General features: G+C 28.3%; 1 protein-coding gene and 1 long non-coding RNA gene across 2 annotated transcripts; both read left to right on the top strand.

The window, feature by feature from the left end:
- Positions 1-24: 24 nt before the first annotated feature.
- LOC111034321 lies at positions 25-12248 on the top strand. Its single transcript, XR_002604518.1, has 3 exons — positions 25-129; positions 4413-4527; positions 12208-12248. It is a non-coding gene; the product is annotated as an uncharacterized LOC111034321 (long non-coding RNA).
- Positions 12249-15620: 3372 nt separating this feature from the next.
- Positions 15621-17681, top strand: LOC111034320 (chromobox protein homolog 5-like). The gene is made up of 3 exons (XM_022315474.1): positions 15621-16052; positions 16144-16352; positions 17470-17681. The coding sequence occupies exons 2-3, from the start codon at positions 16343-16345 to the stop codon at positions 17664-17666; spliced, it is 207 nt and encodes a 68-aa protein (XP_022171166.1). The 5' UTR covers positions 15621-16052; positions 16144-16342; the 3' UTR covers positions 17667-17681.

The following is a 17681-nucleotide window of genomic DNA, read 5'->3' as shown; positions in this document are numbered from 1 at the left end:
TTATAAAAAATCTCGATTTTTTCATTTCGGATTTAGATGAAGAAAGAAGTTCCTCGATATGGCGTCTGGACTCCAGATATGTCCTTGCAGCTATATATTCCCCGAACAGTCGATATACGAAGAGCATACGTAAGTTTGATTACTTATTCTTTTGGGGCTTACATATTTTACTTTTTGGTCTCAAAATCAAAATTTATTGTCACAGACAATTTGCTACCCGGGTAAAGTAGGGGCATATTTTTTGTTCCCTAGCGCGCTACACAAAAAAATACGCTTACAGCACAAACGACGACGGCATATCCAGGTCGCAGAATATTAACATATTTATACAATTAATTAGATATAAATAGTGTTGTACATACTAGTCAGTAATCATACTACAGTAGTACAGTACATTTTCTTATGTCCCGCAAAATTCAAAAATTTTTATTTTTAGTTTATATAAATGTTGAGAAATATATAAATATTACTATGCCGTCTGCTTGTGGTCGAGCCAAGTGACGCCGTCGTACATCAAACATCAAATTATTTTATAAAGCTGGGAAAGTCGCTCTGCTGGTTATTGAATATGTATCGGAAATTAAATAAGGAAATTTTAAATATTCTCAAATAGCTTAAAATATACCTAACCAATGCACTCAAAATTAATACAACAAATAATAATTATTAATTTCGTGCGTATTCAGAGAAAAGATTTCAACTTGGAATTTTACAAATTATTGTTGGTATAGTCGATGTACCGTAAATGTGATGCATTGGGCACTGAATACCTTTATGTTAAATCTAAAAAGTAGTAATCACATTTATTTACAATAAGATTTTTATTTAATATCTCATAAATAAATATGCTTGTGCTTCGAATATTTAAACACCACCTTAATTAATTATTAAAATAATAGGTACTTTATATATTGTTGTAATTTAAATTTTAAAATTATAAACTATTTTGGTTATTGTCGTGCCTCATTTCATTATCTTAATGATTAAATCTCAAGCACGGACCTCCTTGATATACAATTTTGTAATATACTATACATCTATGGTTTTATCATATTGACGTTGTATAAATTATAACACAATCCGTGGCGATTGTCGAAGTAGTTGCAAAGACGCAATCGATCTAAAATTTCAGTTAGCAAAGCTGCAGACATGATCAAGGAACATAAAGCGATCCGTACAGTTTTTTTTTCATAATAAATCTCAATATTTTCAGACTTAAGTTCAGTCGTTTATCTGATTTATTCCGCAGTGCACACACACAATATCAGGAATTCTGGCAAAGCCCTAAAGCGTCGATGTTTAAAGTAATTAATTTTAGTTTCATACTTTTTTGGTGTTTAAATTTATTTTTTAAATAAAAATTTAATTTCATGAAAAATATGCTACCCCTATTTACACACATATTATTTTATTTCTGAGAGCAAATGCATAAAATACGAGAGATCAAATAATATACAAAAGCCGCTCGTCATCGTCGTTTTTCTGCTCCCTGATCGTAGGGTAATTTTATAATTATAACCTATTTTTAAGTATTTGAAATAGACATTCATTATACGGTTTAATTTAGAAATACCCGTTATAAGTGATTACTCATAAGGCACAATTTTAATTTATGACCTATAATTTTTTTAAATTCAAAGTTAGCTGTTTCAGGACACTATTAATTTAGTGTTATATATATTTCATTGTTCTATTATAATATATTAATATTTCATTATATTATATTTGTTTCCAAAAAACAATAATGTTCACAGAGTTGTAAACTCACTATCCTAAAAAGTAATCACCCCGTACTAGTGATTATGAAAAATATACTTTTATACTAGTACAGGTTTCTTTACATAATATAATAAATACTAAATAGTAATGAAATAAATAGGCACAGGCGTTCAAATATTCAAAAATGTTGTAGTTATTCAAACCTGGGTGTATACGAGTTAAAAAATTTAAGTTATGTAAATTTTGACTTTTTAACTTCTTTCAGATTCCGAGCGGAGAGATGAATGCATTGATTTTACAATTTATTTATTTTGTTTCTGTCATCACGTTAATTTGGGAGAATAAAAGGGCTTAGATTTTCTTAGACAAGCATCTTTTCTGGTAGAAATTTGAATAGTATCGGTACTTCGAGGGGACAAAAGTAAAAAATTCTCAATAGTTTTCAAGAGCGGCAGGAAAAACAAACAAAAAAATTAAGGAAAAAAGTGAATTTTTACGGAAACCCGGTTTTCGACAAAATCGATTTTGGTTTTTGATGTAACTTTAAATAAAAAAAAAAAAATACCGTAGATTTACATGAAATTTTTACTAAATATTTATAACGGCGTTTTCTATAAACCATACAATTTTGACAACAAATTCTTATAAGAGTTTGAACTTTGAATTTTGACAAATTAAGTAAAAGTCACGAAAATGTGCATAATATTTTGAGTTAGAAATTCATAAAAATGTTTCATTTTATATTTAAGTTTTTAAAACTTAATACAAGATTCCTTATAAGTTTGTCTGCCTTTACCAATAAAAAAAATTCTACCGGAAAGTCGAATTAAAATTTTGTAAGCATTTGATGTTTAAATTTTGACAACATTGGATATTCACTCCATTTCTTATGTAGTGATTTTTACTTATTTTTTATAATAAAAAACCAGTAATTGCAGATATTTGAAATTCACATCATTTGTTTATATTTTCAATTCATATACTTAATGCAATTTTGCTGTTTACAAACAATTTGAATTAAAAATTTTTTTAGTTTATTTAGTTTTTTTTTAGGAGGTTATTAAAATGTTAATAAAATATTAATTGTTCATAAAATTGTATTTGTTGGGCAAAAAAGCTTGAAAATTCAATAAAATTCTCCTGATAGATATTTACAATGTTAGTTGAAAAATATTTAAAATACATAGGTACGATTTTTGTAATGAGCATTTAAAGTTTAAATTTTAACAAAATTCTCATCATTTAAAATGTACAAATAATTTTATAATTTAAAATTTTTGAAATATTCAAATTTTTAGGTTAGGGTTAAAAATTCAAAACAAAGTTCCAAGCAAGTAGGTTATTCTGTTATTAAAAAATCAAAAAAATATTATCACAGATGTTTTATGTTCAAATGTGAACTAAATTAAAGATTCAATTGCCAAGAATAATGATTGATGTTATTTCGTTGTAAATTAAAAATATTATTCATGGGTACTTGAAACTTTTAAAGTATATTATTATATTTGATACCCACAATGACTTTTTAAATGTACTTTTTTGTTAATGAATTTAATCTACTGCGTATTTTACTATATTTTACTGTATTTTACTAGTAAAATAAATTACTTTAATCACAATAATATCATCGATTATACTAAATTATTAAGTAATATTATAGACTGACAGACCGTCTTCGCTCAGAATCCTTTTTCGTATACAATGATTTTTTATCGTTGAATTCAAACTTAACACCGTCCATTTGAGTTACCCAATTGTAACCTAATGTGCAGCAGAGCGACCTCCACATACCAGCTTTTTTTAAATATAATTTTCAATACCTTAACATTTTTAACTTAACTGATTTTTATTGCTAAACATTTATTAAATAATGAGTTACTTTTAATCAAGTCCAAGTTGCGTAGTTTGTTTATAAAAAATTAAATAATAAATGTTATAGTAAAAATTAGTATATTGATGTTGATACGTATTACATCAAAATTCACTTTTATTTTTTTAAAACCCGAAAACTGGCTATTTATGAACATAAAAAAAATAATAAGTTAGTTGTAAGTTTCCAAATCAATTTTAACTTAACTGAATTAAAAATAAAATTAGGAGAACTATTAACTTAAAACTTTTTGAAATGTTTTATATCGACTTAACTTAACTCAGTTAAAAATTTTCATTAACTAGCCCAGGCTTGCAGTTATTATTATACTAAATTATTTTTTACATATAGGTACTCACATAACATATTATCTAACTCTGATTTATTGCAATAATTATTTATTTTCTTAAACACAATATTTGAGGAATTAATATATTATTTATTAATTAATTATAAAAATAATTGATTTGAACGATATTTATAAAATATTGAAATAAAATAAACACACTTTCTAATCAGTAATGGTAACTAGTCCCTGTGTATTATACTATTATTAAAATAAAAATGAACCAGTAGCAGTGTTCTAGTAGATAACAACTTGCCGTGCCTAGTGAAGAAACATGACTTTCGTAAGGTATAAAACTTATACGTTTTTGAATAAAATAGTTAATACACAAATTAACACATAATAACAAGTATAGGTAAGATAAAAGCTAAAACTTAAATATATTATTTTAGCTATATAATATCTGTAATTTCTAATAACAAATAGCTCATATGTATTTTGTTGAACATTTTACTTTATAGGCTACTTTTTTTTCAGAGATGGTATTCGTCTGTGAAAATTTGCCAATTTTGAATACAATGTCATATTATGCAGTGGGAAATGTGTTGACGTGAATGTTTCAAAGACTTGGTTGTATAGCAGAAAACATGTGGTATGTACTTTTTATTTTTCAGTAGATTTATTTAATATTGTCAAATGATCAGAGTTTGTATTGCCCCCAACTTTTCAATTTAATTGTTCTGCAACTACTGGTATAACGCTATTCCGGCTATCAATAAAATTAGGAAATTGGTCAGGTATGAAATTTATTTTACTTTTTGTTTAAAATTTTTTTTTGTAATATTTAAATATTTTCACCGATTATCAGGTACGATGACCTGTAGGCACTATAGAGACTGTGTGTGTGTGTGTGTGTGTGAGAGAGAGTGAGGGGTAGTGAGATGGAAAAAAAGGGGGTAATAGAGAGAGAGAAAGAGAGAAATGGGAGGGAGAAAGACTGAGGGTGAAAGGGTGATGGGGGGAGCGGAGAGTGAGTGAGACTTTTAGGGAGGGAGAATAGGAAGTGTGGAGGTAGAATAGTTTGGTTAACAATATCGAATACGTAGGAAAGGTTCATGAATTCCAAAGGACACTAAAGCAATCAGCTGAAAAACTACCTAGCAATAGGTTGAAAACCTTGACTTATGGGATAGAATAAAAAGATTGGTAGAGGATGTCAGAGCACTATTTGTTTGCTCTCTGTATCCCACGCACAACAAAGCAATTAATGTATCGGAACCAACCATATATTGTTACTTTAATAATGGTTGGTTCTGCTAAACATAAATTTGCTTTGTTGCGTGTGGGACATAAAGAGCAACAAATAGTGCGTAGACATCCTCTCAAAAGTGTCATCAAGTTGAACAAAAAAATATGAAAAGACGTATTTCTATGTCAAACCATGGGTTTTTGATCTCTTTTACCCTAGCGTCAAAACCAATCCAATTTTTTATTTTTTTTATTTTAAGAAAAACAAAAATTATCTAGCACCTTTAAGCACTTGCTTGTGATGGTGGTAGAGAGTTATATAACATAATTATAAGTAGAAAAAAAAACTTACAAGAATTTAGTAATCAATACATATACAATTAGAATACTTATACTAATATTAAATTACAAAGTTAAAATATATTTCGTTATAATTTATTAAAGTATTGAAAATAACCAAATATGAATTTTTTTTTCATTCCTGTAGTAATCGAATATACGATTACCTTCTGTAATGAATATGTCCTTTTTTTATATTTCTTGGCGCATTAAGTAATACATTTGTGGACCTAGATATAATCAATGAATTATTGACGAAACGTTTTTTTAGGATATTCCATTTTAACATCAAATGCTCTATTTTCTCTTTTAACTATTACCTTATTAATATCCAGATATGATTCAAAATTTTTAATTATATATACAATTATTATTTTCTTATAAACAGACTCAAATGGTAACACATCTAATAACAAACAATTTTCTTTAGTTGAACCAGTTAACGTATTTTTACTTAAAATGTAGTAAGACTGTTACTATTAATATTAATAAAATATATATAAACTACCTCGGAGCGTGGGCAGATTACCTATTACAAGCGACACATTTTTTGGCTGTGCTTTGAAACATGTAACGCACTGAAATAACCTTTAATGGCGCGATACGACACTTAAGTTATTAGCACCTACTAATTGCGATTTAACGATTCCATCCTTGTCTGTTGTGTGCATATATATCATGTTACGGGCAATGTGGAATACCGGACAATGTGTACATTACCCAGTCAATGTGGTCCTGCCCGGGAAATGTAAACCACGAATTTTTTTTTAACCAACTATTATTATTATTTATTATTATTATAAATTATTATAATTACTTATTTATAGTATAATTTTTTTTTTTTAAAACAATCATTATTAATTTTATTCATGTACTATAATACGAATATTTTGATGGAAAACAAAAAAAAAAAAATAACAAGTATCATCATTTTATTTTTATAATTTTACCTATTTATTTGAACAAGTTTTAGAAGCATATGACACTTAGAATTACATAGTCTGTCTGCTTTTCTATACTTGATTTTTAAATAGGCAGTACCATAAGTAACAAAAATAAGTTTATACACAATGTTTCAACAAATTCATAATTTATTGTATTATGATAAATGAATAAAATTAATAATGATTTTAAAATAAAAATAAAAAATTGTTTAAATAAATTATATTTAATTTTTTAATTTTTTTTTTTTAATTTTAATATATTAATATTTTATTTAAAAAAAAAATCAATACTATAAATAGGTAATAGTAATAAAAAATAATACTCTTTGGTTAAAAAAAAATCGTATTTCGTGGTTTACATTGCCCGGTATTCCACATTGCGCGTAACATATATACATGCACCGTGTGCTTTCGTGGATACATCAGCAAATCCGTGTAATCTCTATTAATTTTTTCTTGTCGGAGCCCAGCTAACGAGGTATACTAAATGAATTGAGCTCGTTTAGACAATTATTGTATGTCTCCCGCTGTACTTGTATGTGTGGTGGAACTGGGCTGTTCTAACCGATTTTCTCAATCCATAAACTTTGTAACAATATTTTACCCACCAATATTACCGAACCTGCTAAGACGAATGGGTCAAATAACAGGGTTTTATCGATTCCGCCGTTTTAATATCAATTCCGCCGGCTATCCATTCCGCCCGATATTTGTTTGTATTGATTCCGCCGGCTATCGATTCCGCCAAGCTTTTTTATTTATTGATTCCACCGGCTATCAATTTCGGCGGATATTTGTTTATGTTGATTCCACTGACTGTATTTTTTTTAATCAATAGTATAGGTATAAGATACACTCAATTTACCATAATTTTTTTTAATTTAAATTTAAACATTTCAAAAAAAATTCAAGTATTGCTAGGCCGGCAAGAATATGTCTTTTTGTTGTTTCAGTTTTTACTTACGGTACTTGTACGACGTACGTATATGTAGTAATCACTTTTTGGTTCCCAATATAAACCTAGAGTTTTCACGCTTTCTCTATCCATTGGTACGGTCTTTAATTCATCTTTGTTTTGATTCGGAGATAAATCCGTGTGGTCCGTAGTCCATTTTGATAATTCGAATCCCCCACCTCGCATAATTGATATTAATTCGTCACGCAATTCAATTGCTTCCATCAATGAATCTGCACCGGTGAGGCAATCGTCGACACAGAAATCATTTTTAATTATTACTTTTAACTTCGTGTTACTGGTCTTATCGCAGATACGATTGACGCAACTTGTTGCCAAAAAACCTGCCTATACTTGTCCGAAATTTGATTACTATAATCTCCATAAGTACTCCAAAAAATATTTTGCTTTAGAATATAAAAAAAAATAATGAAATAATGATATTGTCTTACATTAAATTTATCACGCCATATAAGATAACTTTAACAACAATTTTTTTATGACCCTAGTTACACTTCGTTCATAATAATTAGGCAATTTTTACCCTTGTAATAATTTTTGTAAATTTGTCTTTTCAATAGAAATTAGACAAAATTAGTATATTGAAATGCTATTTCATTAAAAAAACGTTTGTCAAAGATAAAAAATAATGATACATAGTAAATAATATCAAAATATATTCGATAAGCATGTAACATGTTTAATAAAAGTTAAAAGATTTTAGATACCTAATAATAAATTAATCACAGCACATTGTTTAACTTAGATGAATGATAACATTCTATTTATACATTACTCTAAGAAATGAAATGAAATTACTAGTCCTTTAGTAATTTGTTGAGATCAGAGAAAAACTGTGGTTAGGCCCTATAAACATAGTGTTACAAGATTGGAAGCAACTAATATTGTAATATTTAAGTATTTAACTCATCCAAATCTTTATTATTGGAGTGAAGTACTATGTGAGGAGGTGACGAATTTTCTAGTAAAGTATGAATTTAGTAATTTAAATGTATGTCAAGTATTGGCAAATTTACTTTTTGTTGTTGGATGGGGAGTATTTTAGATTTTTGACCTACTAAAGTTGATACACAAAATTAATGAAAGACAATAATAGTATTAAATGATTACAATAATTTTTTTTAATAGTTATATGAAATTATCAAGTGAACTTATATTAAAGTAATATTTCTAGTAAAATACGTATTGCAATTATTATCTAAATAAAAAAAATAAAATAAACCTATATTGTGTATAATATATGTAGTTACGGATACTCTTTTACCTGTGTAATAGTTTATGTTAAAGTATCTGTATGTCATTTCCTGTGGCGTGGTTGAAACAGTATTCGTAAGCCAATTTCTCACGTTGCAATAGGAAATATAATAATATAAATAACTAATACAAAATATTAAGGATACAGTTGGGGCTTGGTGTGGCGTGGTGATTGGCTGAAGTCCCTAATGGGTATCAATCATCGGCTGGCGTAGCTAGCTTCCGGATGGGTGACCACCTGGATGTTTAGTGACGAATCCTAGCTCCACTTACACAAGTGTTACTCGAACCCTACCGTGACATCTACAAAAGATGCTGTTATCCATAGTGAACGGTTTATTTACAATCAAATTGGCATACAAAATAAAAAGAATGCAGTTGGGGCTTGGTGTGGCGCGGTGATTGGCTGAAGTCCCTAATGGGTGTCAATCATCGGCCGGCGTAGCTAGCATCCGGATGGGTGACCACCTGGGTGTTTAGTGACGAATCCTAGCTCCACTTACACAAGTGTTACTCGAACCCTACCGTGACATCTACAAAAGATGCTGTTATCCATAGTGAACGGTTTATTTACAATCAAATTGGCATACAAAATAATATGTAATATACAATTGGTACAAAATAAGAAGAATGCAGTTGGGGCTTGGTGTGGTGTGGTGATTGGCTGAAGTCCCTTATGGGTGTCAATCATCGGCCGGCGTAGCTAGTATCCGGATGGGTGACCACCTGGGTGTTTAGTGACGAATCCTAGCTCCACATGCACACGTGTTATGATCGGATCCAACCGTGACCCCTACAAAAGATGCTGTTAGCCATATAGTGCACGGTTCATAGAATCGCTAAAAATTACGATTATTTTACCCAGTTATTGGCAGTGGAAGGGGAGAAAGTTTATCATCCAGATAATGCTCAAAGAATTTCAAAATAAAATTATTTCAATACGTTTTTCAGTTGCTTCAAATCTAGACATCTTCCTAGAATTTACTACAAAACATATGAAGCTTAAATAATTAATAAAAAAATTTTACTTTCAGAAAGACGCTTCATCTGAATGTGTGGTCTCCAATTGTTCAAATGCGTCTTACAAGTGTGAAACATATCAAATTTTAGTTAAGCAGTTATCATTCATCTTTGTTGATTCCAAATAATAATTATTAATTATAATTAATTCCAAATAATCACTCTAATATTGAAACTTTCATTGCTAAATGAGATCTGCTCACATTGATGAGCACTTGTAACACGGGGCCAACACATGCTTATAAAATATTAATACTAACAAGTTACTTCTTAAATGTACATCTAATCATACTTTCAAGTTGATGCACATATAAAAGTCTTTATCGCCTTTCGCATATGTTGTATGCTTCAAGTTGTTTCAAGTTGTAATATTAAAAAAAAAAGTTCAACTTGATAAGCGGACACAAAAATAAAAAACCAAATAAGGATCTTTTTATTCTAAGGGTCCCACTTAACCCTCTGTCAGTCGCGCGCCAAACGGGGGTGATTAAACTAGCACCCCCCACACTGTCCAACTCGCGCGACTATGCTGTTAAGACAGAAGGTTAAAATAAGTTATAAAGAGGTTAGTACGCCTAAGGGCTATGGAGAGGTGAAGCTGTGGTGATGATAGTAGGCTAGTGGTAGTATACTATCATCCCTGGTCGAGTGCATTGCAATGATCTTTTCCTACCAACTACCAAGGTATTCGATATTGTATAAGCATAATAATAAAAGAAAATATTTAAATATTACCAAAAGAAATTAGAACTTAATTAAGCATCATAATTTTTAAATTTGTATCCACAGTTTTAAAGCCAGTCGGCTAGCGTTGTACCAGTACTTATAATTAATAATAACTTAAATACAGTCAACACTAATAAGTGATTTGTCTATCACAAAAAATTATAAAAACTAATTTCAAAATTCTAATGTATCAAAAAATAAAACAAAATCTTAATTAAGAAATAATGAGAGTTGACGGCATGATGAGTTATTGTGAGGTTATCAGTATTAAATTATTTATTAGTTTTAATTTAATATAAGGTTTAGTGTATTAAAATAATTTTGACTTAGAATTCCCGAAATGTTTTCTTTTGACTTCTTTCCACATTGCACAAAATCTATTTTTTCTAACTTATTAATTAAGACCAAAACAAAAATACAAATATTACTAAATTTGAAATTGTTGTATACTTATTAAAAATGTATGCTAGTTATTGTTTGAAACACAATATTATTTTAATTCAACCATTAAATTATTTAAGTAAAAAATAGCTTTAACGTAAATGAGCCCTTAGAACTCTTTAACATTAATTTCATGTACCCATAATAACTTTCATTCAATCAACACATTATTTTATTGTACTGAGGTAAAGTCAATAGAACTCTGATCATATTTTTTCACATTTTTTCATAATTAAGCATAAAATAGCATAAAGCTATGAGTTTAGGTTAGTATACTTAAATACAGCAGATATTATAGACAGCAGTCTTCTACATTTGTTTTTAATGCACATTTTTTCATACATTTTTTTTTTAATTCTTAAAATTCATTTGCCTGCGGGCGCCCGTACTCCCCTTCCCGTTTTTATTTTTAAATATCAATTATATTAAATTTTTAATATTTTTTTTATTTTGAATCTTAAAACACGTTGGCCTGCGGGCGCCCATGCCTCCCTTCAATTTTTTTTTCTATTATTTAACTCTATTTAAACTTTTTAAAAACTTTTTTAAATTTGATAGCAAGTTAGTACCTCATAAAAATTCATTGGTTCATTATCTAATTATTGACATTAAAGCTAAGAGTTTAGGAAGACTGATATTGTAGACTGCAGTCTTTAATATTTGTTTTTGATGTAAATTTTTTTATACATTTATTAAATTTGATTCTTAAAATTCATTTGCCCGCGGGCACCCATGCCCCCTTCCCATTTTTATTTTTAAATTTATACTTCATCATATTTTATTATAATTTTTTTTATTTTGATTCATAAGACTCATTTGCCTGCGGGCGCCCATAATCCCCTTCAAATTTTTTTTCAATAATTGTACTCAAGTACATTGTTTTATGTTCTAATTATCGTAAATAAAGCTATATGAGCTTAAGAAAACTGATATTGTAGATTGCAGTCTTTAATATTTGTTTTTAAAGTACATTTTTTAAATTTGATTCTTAAAACTCATTTGCCTGCGGGCGCCCGTACACCCCTTCCCATTTTTATTTTTAAATTTATACTTAATCATATTTTTTTATACATTTTTTAAATTTGATTCTTAAAACTCATTTGCCTGCGGGCGCCCATAATCCCCTTCAAATTTTTTTTCAATAATTGTACTCAAGTTCATTGTTTTATGTTCTAATTATCGTAAATAAAGCTATGGGCTTAGGAAAACTGATATTGTAGACTACAGTCTTTAATATTTGTTTTAATGTGCATTTTTTTATACATTTTTTTAAATTTGATTCTTAAAACTCATATGCCTGTGGGCGCCCATACACCCCTTCCCATTTTTATTTTTAAATTTAAATTCTATCTGATATTTTATAATTTGTTTTTATTTTTTAAAGAATTCTGCAGTTCGATGTGACACATCATCTTTTGAATTTCCACTGCTTGAAAAACTTTATGTGGAAATCCTAGATTAAAGTAAGTAAAATAATGTTTCAAATAAGTTTTTTAAGTTGCTTAAACATATTTGAGCTTATATATTATAGTTAAAATATTTAGTTTGTACAGATGTTATAGATATTTAAATTTTTTTATTAGTACTTAAAAATAAAAACAAAAAATAAAATAAATGTTTTCAATTCAAAATTACGTATTTCAGTACTTGTAGTTATAGTGTATAATGTATAATATATTATAATATATAATGTATAATTACCTTTATATTGTAGACAGTTTAGCATAAATAAATAATATTTGGCATAATTTTGATATAATTATCCAGTGAATGCTTGACAATGACTAATGAAAATAGCGCAGGTTCTATTTCCATAAAACAATATTAGTCATGACTAGAGTCCGGATTTGTATGCATTTACATATTTGTAATGAGTGTATGCATTTCGATGGGAGTAAGAAATATGGACGATTTGTGCAACAGATAATAAATAGGTAAAAGTTTATTTTGCATATAAATGCATATTTTAGAGATGACTGCATGTTTAAAATTTTTTTCATGCATATTTTGTATAATAGTTTATTAAGCCAATTATTTTGTTTCAATTTCATCGTTGAAATTATTAGTTCATTACGTATTTTTGGGAAATAAATGTTATTCTCCGTATGTTATCGCCGGTAAATTGTGCACTAGTGCCCACATATCATTTCGTAATTCGCGTTCCGTAAATTTATAAATTAAAATTTTCATTTCATTACAATTTATAAATTTTAAAATGCCGAAAAGTCGAAGTACTATTCCAACTTTAATAAAAACATGGATTGCTCTTTATTAAATATTTACTGTTCTTTAATAAATGTTTAAAGTTAATGTCTATAATTAAAAAATGAAGTTTATCTAATTTTGTTGAATTATTTATGGAAGAAATTTTTAAAAAAATATTAAAATGCATGTATTTTGGGTATAAGAGCATATTTTTGCATATTTTTAAAAAAAATAAGAGCATATCAAGTGCATATTTTGAAGTTTTTTGATGCATAAATGCATACTATTTTGGTCTTTTTGAGTGCATACAAATCCGGACTCTATTCATGACTGAAGACAAAAATGTTTTGTTTTGACTACGCTTTATCAGTGTGCGTGTTTTCCTTAAAATATAAAGGTTTTATTTTTGATTAGTCATAATAAAGCGACTTTAGTCTCTATATAGCAGTTTTGCTTTACCAGTGTGCGGTCACCCATAGACTATACAGTGTTTCGTATTTTCGATCAGATATTCAGATTAGTGTTAGTCAGCTGAGAGCTGTCAGCTAACTGTTACAGCTATTCGTAAATAACAGACTATTATACGTATAACGTATTTACGTAACTGTGGTAACATAAATCAACGATTTCTAAAAAAATTATAAATATGTAAATAATAACAAAAATTGAAAAAATTAAAAAATTGACTGGGATGATAAATGTTGTATACATTAAACAAATTCCTATGTACATGTACATATTCAATTTATTAAACAATTGAATAGGCACAACGAAACACTATATTCGTATTTAATACATTTTACTCTTCGAAATGCTCAAATTTTTATTATTTACTCAATTTGTTATTGTACTCTGCGCCTAGGCTCTTAGAAAGTATATTTTTGTTGTACCTACCTATACGAATTTTTAAAAAAACCAAAATTGCAACAACTATTGTGAATCATATTATAAAACTATTTCTTTTAAAATGTTAAATAAATATAAAAATTGTATAATGATTTGATTTTTTGTTCATATTTATGAAACATCAGTAAAAATGATTTCATTTCAATCACAGTGAATCACTATAGGTTAGAGTGTTAGACTATTAGGAAAAAAATTAGAGTAAACGCTGAACATAGATTATAATAGTTTACAAACATATATCATGAGTTTATGAGTTGGATGCCCATAATTATTGCTATTCTATATTTCAATATTCATACCACGATGTAGGTAAAACGGTGTAATCACTATCAATCATACGTATGAGAAATAAATGAGTACCATTTTTACGGCAGTTTAGTTACAGAATTGTCCACCAGGAAGAGCTAAGAAGGCCGATTTGAAAATATTTTATAAGCAATATTGTCTATTTAAGTATATTTGTTTTGAATAATATACATATTATTAACATATTGATAAACTTGTTTATTTATATTTTATTATTCTATAGTACCACAGTACCACACTACCTATAGGCTATAGTAGAAATATAACCATCCACACCTACCTAGAACTAGTAAAACTTATTATTATTTTTAAACATTTTTCATATTGTGCTGATTAATATGCCCAACAAATGTTTTGTTCCCGCATGCGAGTCTGGTTACTTAAGTAACACTAAAATAATAAAATCAGCAGGGAAGAATGTACCAGCCATGTTCCATCCATCACAAGTAACACTTACCCGATAGTTATTGTTTTGTTTTAAATTATAATATTTTTTACATTTAATTATGTACTGTAACATGCCTCTAACGAAATACTTAACACGTTGACCACCGAGAGGAAGCCTGCGTCCACAAATTTTTTTATTATTTTACTGATCTTTATGTAACATTTTTTTTAAGACAAAATAAAACTATACAATACATATAAGTAGGTATATAACTTAATACTAAAATAATTAAATATACAATTAATTATACAAAAACACCAATAATAAAGAGCAGTCTGATTTTTAATACAAATTCAATGTTTGCATTATGTCATTTAAATCAAAATGTTCTCTAGGGTTCTTACATTCTAATTTATCTCTTAGAGACTTTTTATTTTTAATACGAGTAACAAATACAATGTTTGAATATGTAGTCTAAATTATTTATTTATTAATAATCAACGGACATACGCTCTTTTACAAGAAAAAAAAATATTACATAATAATTGACACATATTAAGCTAATAACAAAGGGATAAATAAAAATATAACTAGAAAGACAAAAAAAAAAAAATAATAATAACAAAAACAAAATAAATATATAAAAAGCTACAAACAACCTCGAGAGAGGAATAGAGAATCCTTCTATTCTTCACTTTAGAGTTTAGTTATTATTTTTACGTCAATAGTATTAAATAGTATTATAAATTATAATATTATAAAGTGCATATTTGATTATATTTATTATAAATTTGAATGAATATTGAATACTGAAGTCTGAAATTTTAAAACTACCGCGGATAATAGGCAAAACGGCATTACAATACGGCCTTCTCTATAGCAGCCGGTTGTTGATCGGCCTTTTTAGCGCTACCTGGCGGAAGGCGCGCAAACCAAAGTGCCGTCAGATATAGACTCACCCATGGCTAAATAACTAAATAAATAAAAAGTTATTTAGCCATGGTTTTACCTACATCGTGATTCATACATTTTAAAACCATGACAGCAGCGTTTAATTTTACAGTGGTAAAATTTAGAAATGAATACACCTAACTAAGAGGAATGCTGATAATAGATGTCCGACTTTATCATTCGCCGAAGACGTCTAAAACTAAACTCCACAATAATTATTGTACATATGCATGCTTGTCGTCCAAAACAGCCTACATCACTGCAAAATGTTTTTCCTTCGTCCGTAGGCCGTAGTGCTGTTTTACACAATACCTGTTACTTGTTTACTATAGTTATAACTTATAACGGTGCAACAATTAGTAACAACTGATCTTTTAAAAAGTATTAGGATAAGGTCTGTGAGAGTATGTGCATGTCACAGACAACAGTAGAATGTTGTGACTCGTGAAGTTATAAGTATATAGTTACTAGTTGTAAGTATCAAACTATCAAGTAGGCAGTAGTGTATGTTGACAGCATACCAGTGATAACACGTGTTCCATCGTTGATCGTTATTATCCTCAGGTCATGCTGTTCATTGCCGAACTCGAGGCGCCATACTCACTCTTGTAGTCGTGTATATAAGCATTACGCGGTTTAGTTCATTGACACCCCTAAACGTTGCCGCTGACTTGAATACCGACGTCGACGGCCAGTGGTCACTAACCAGTCATTTGGATTACCATTTACCTGCTCCACAGCTAGTTTGTTCCAGTCAGCCAATATGTCCGACGGTAAGATGATTAGTTAAGTACTCATTGTGGGTATTAAGACTTTATGATATGAACAGTGGTTGAAGGTGGTTTAAGGGGAATGATCACCTGTTCCTGGTGGTGTTCATCAATTGCCCCGAATTTGGGAGACTACTTGTATAATATACATCTATTGCACCTGTACAAAAAAGGTATACATAAATTGTGCCATTCAAAATACAATTAAAATAATTTTTTATTAAAAATAAAATACAAAAACTGTCTTAAGTTAGTTTAATTTTTATAATTTGTTAATATCCTAGTTAATTATACTTAAGGTTAATAACATTTAAAACAAAATTAATGAATCCAACGTCCATTACTAAATGTCATTGAATTTAATTGTGAATTTATCCAATCCAACATGTATAAACAGATTCTTAGTTATCAAAATCGAACGGTGCTATTGTCATACAATAATGTTTACATTTGAATATCGATCGGAGCAAACGATGTATACCTTTTTCTTATCCTATAATTTTGATAATATTAATTTAATTATATTTTCCTTCTTGATATGTGAAAATTAAATAAAAATACTTTATTTATGGCAATTTTATTAATAATAGTGTTGTAAAAGTTTTGAAATATAAAAAGAATAAAAGTATGATTGGACAGTCTTCAGCAAGAGGATGCTGTAGGTGTCATTTATCTAACTATAATTTTTGTACCTCGTTTTTCAGTTGTACCTATGTAATCTACAGCATAGACACAATTGTGTATTTGTATAATACAATAGACAGTATTATTCTGTAGTTCCCAATGACTTTAATGCCGCGAGATAATTAATAAAAAATAAAAATATTTTTATGAATTGGTACAATGACAAAAGTTTTTATATATTAATGTAATTTATTAAGTGTATTAAATCTTTGTGTACAGGTAGAATATAAAAACACACAATGGGTATCCCGGGGGCATCTCTATATTCAATTAAGTAGATATTAGTGATCTATGATCATGATCTGGAGATTTTATTAATAAAAAATAAATTATAAGTACATACTTAGTTTAAAAAGTATTAAAATTTGAGTTCAACCGCTTTATTTTTTAAGTGTGAGGTACCTATATAATAAATTATCACATATATATTTTTCAGATGAAAATTCAGAAGAGTATGAAGTTGAAAAAATAATATTTCATCAAGTAATAGGTAATGAAATTGTGTACTTTATTCAATGGAAAAACTGTGAGTTGAATCTGAACACATGGGAACCCGAAGAACATTTGGTTAACTGTTCTGAAATTCTTAAAGAATATAAGTCTAAAAATAATTTGTTTAAAAAAAAACGATAAATAAATATTGATGTG

This window comes from Myzus persicae, unplaced genomic scaffold (genome assembly GCF_001856785.1).
Source record: "Myzus persicae strain clone G006 unplaced genomic scaffold, MPER_G0061.0, whole genome shotgun sequence".
Classification (NCBI taxonomy): Eukaryota; Metazoa; Arthropoda; class Insecta; order Hemiptera; family Aphididae; genus Myzus; species Myzus persicae.
The sequence above is the reverse complement of the archived record's forward strand: the minus strand, read 5'-3'. Positions and strand labels throughout refer to the sequence as shown.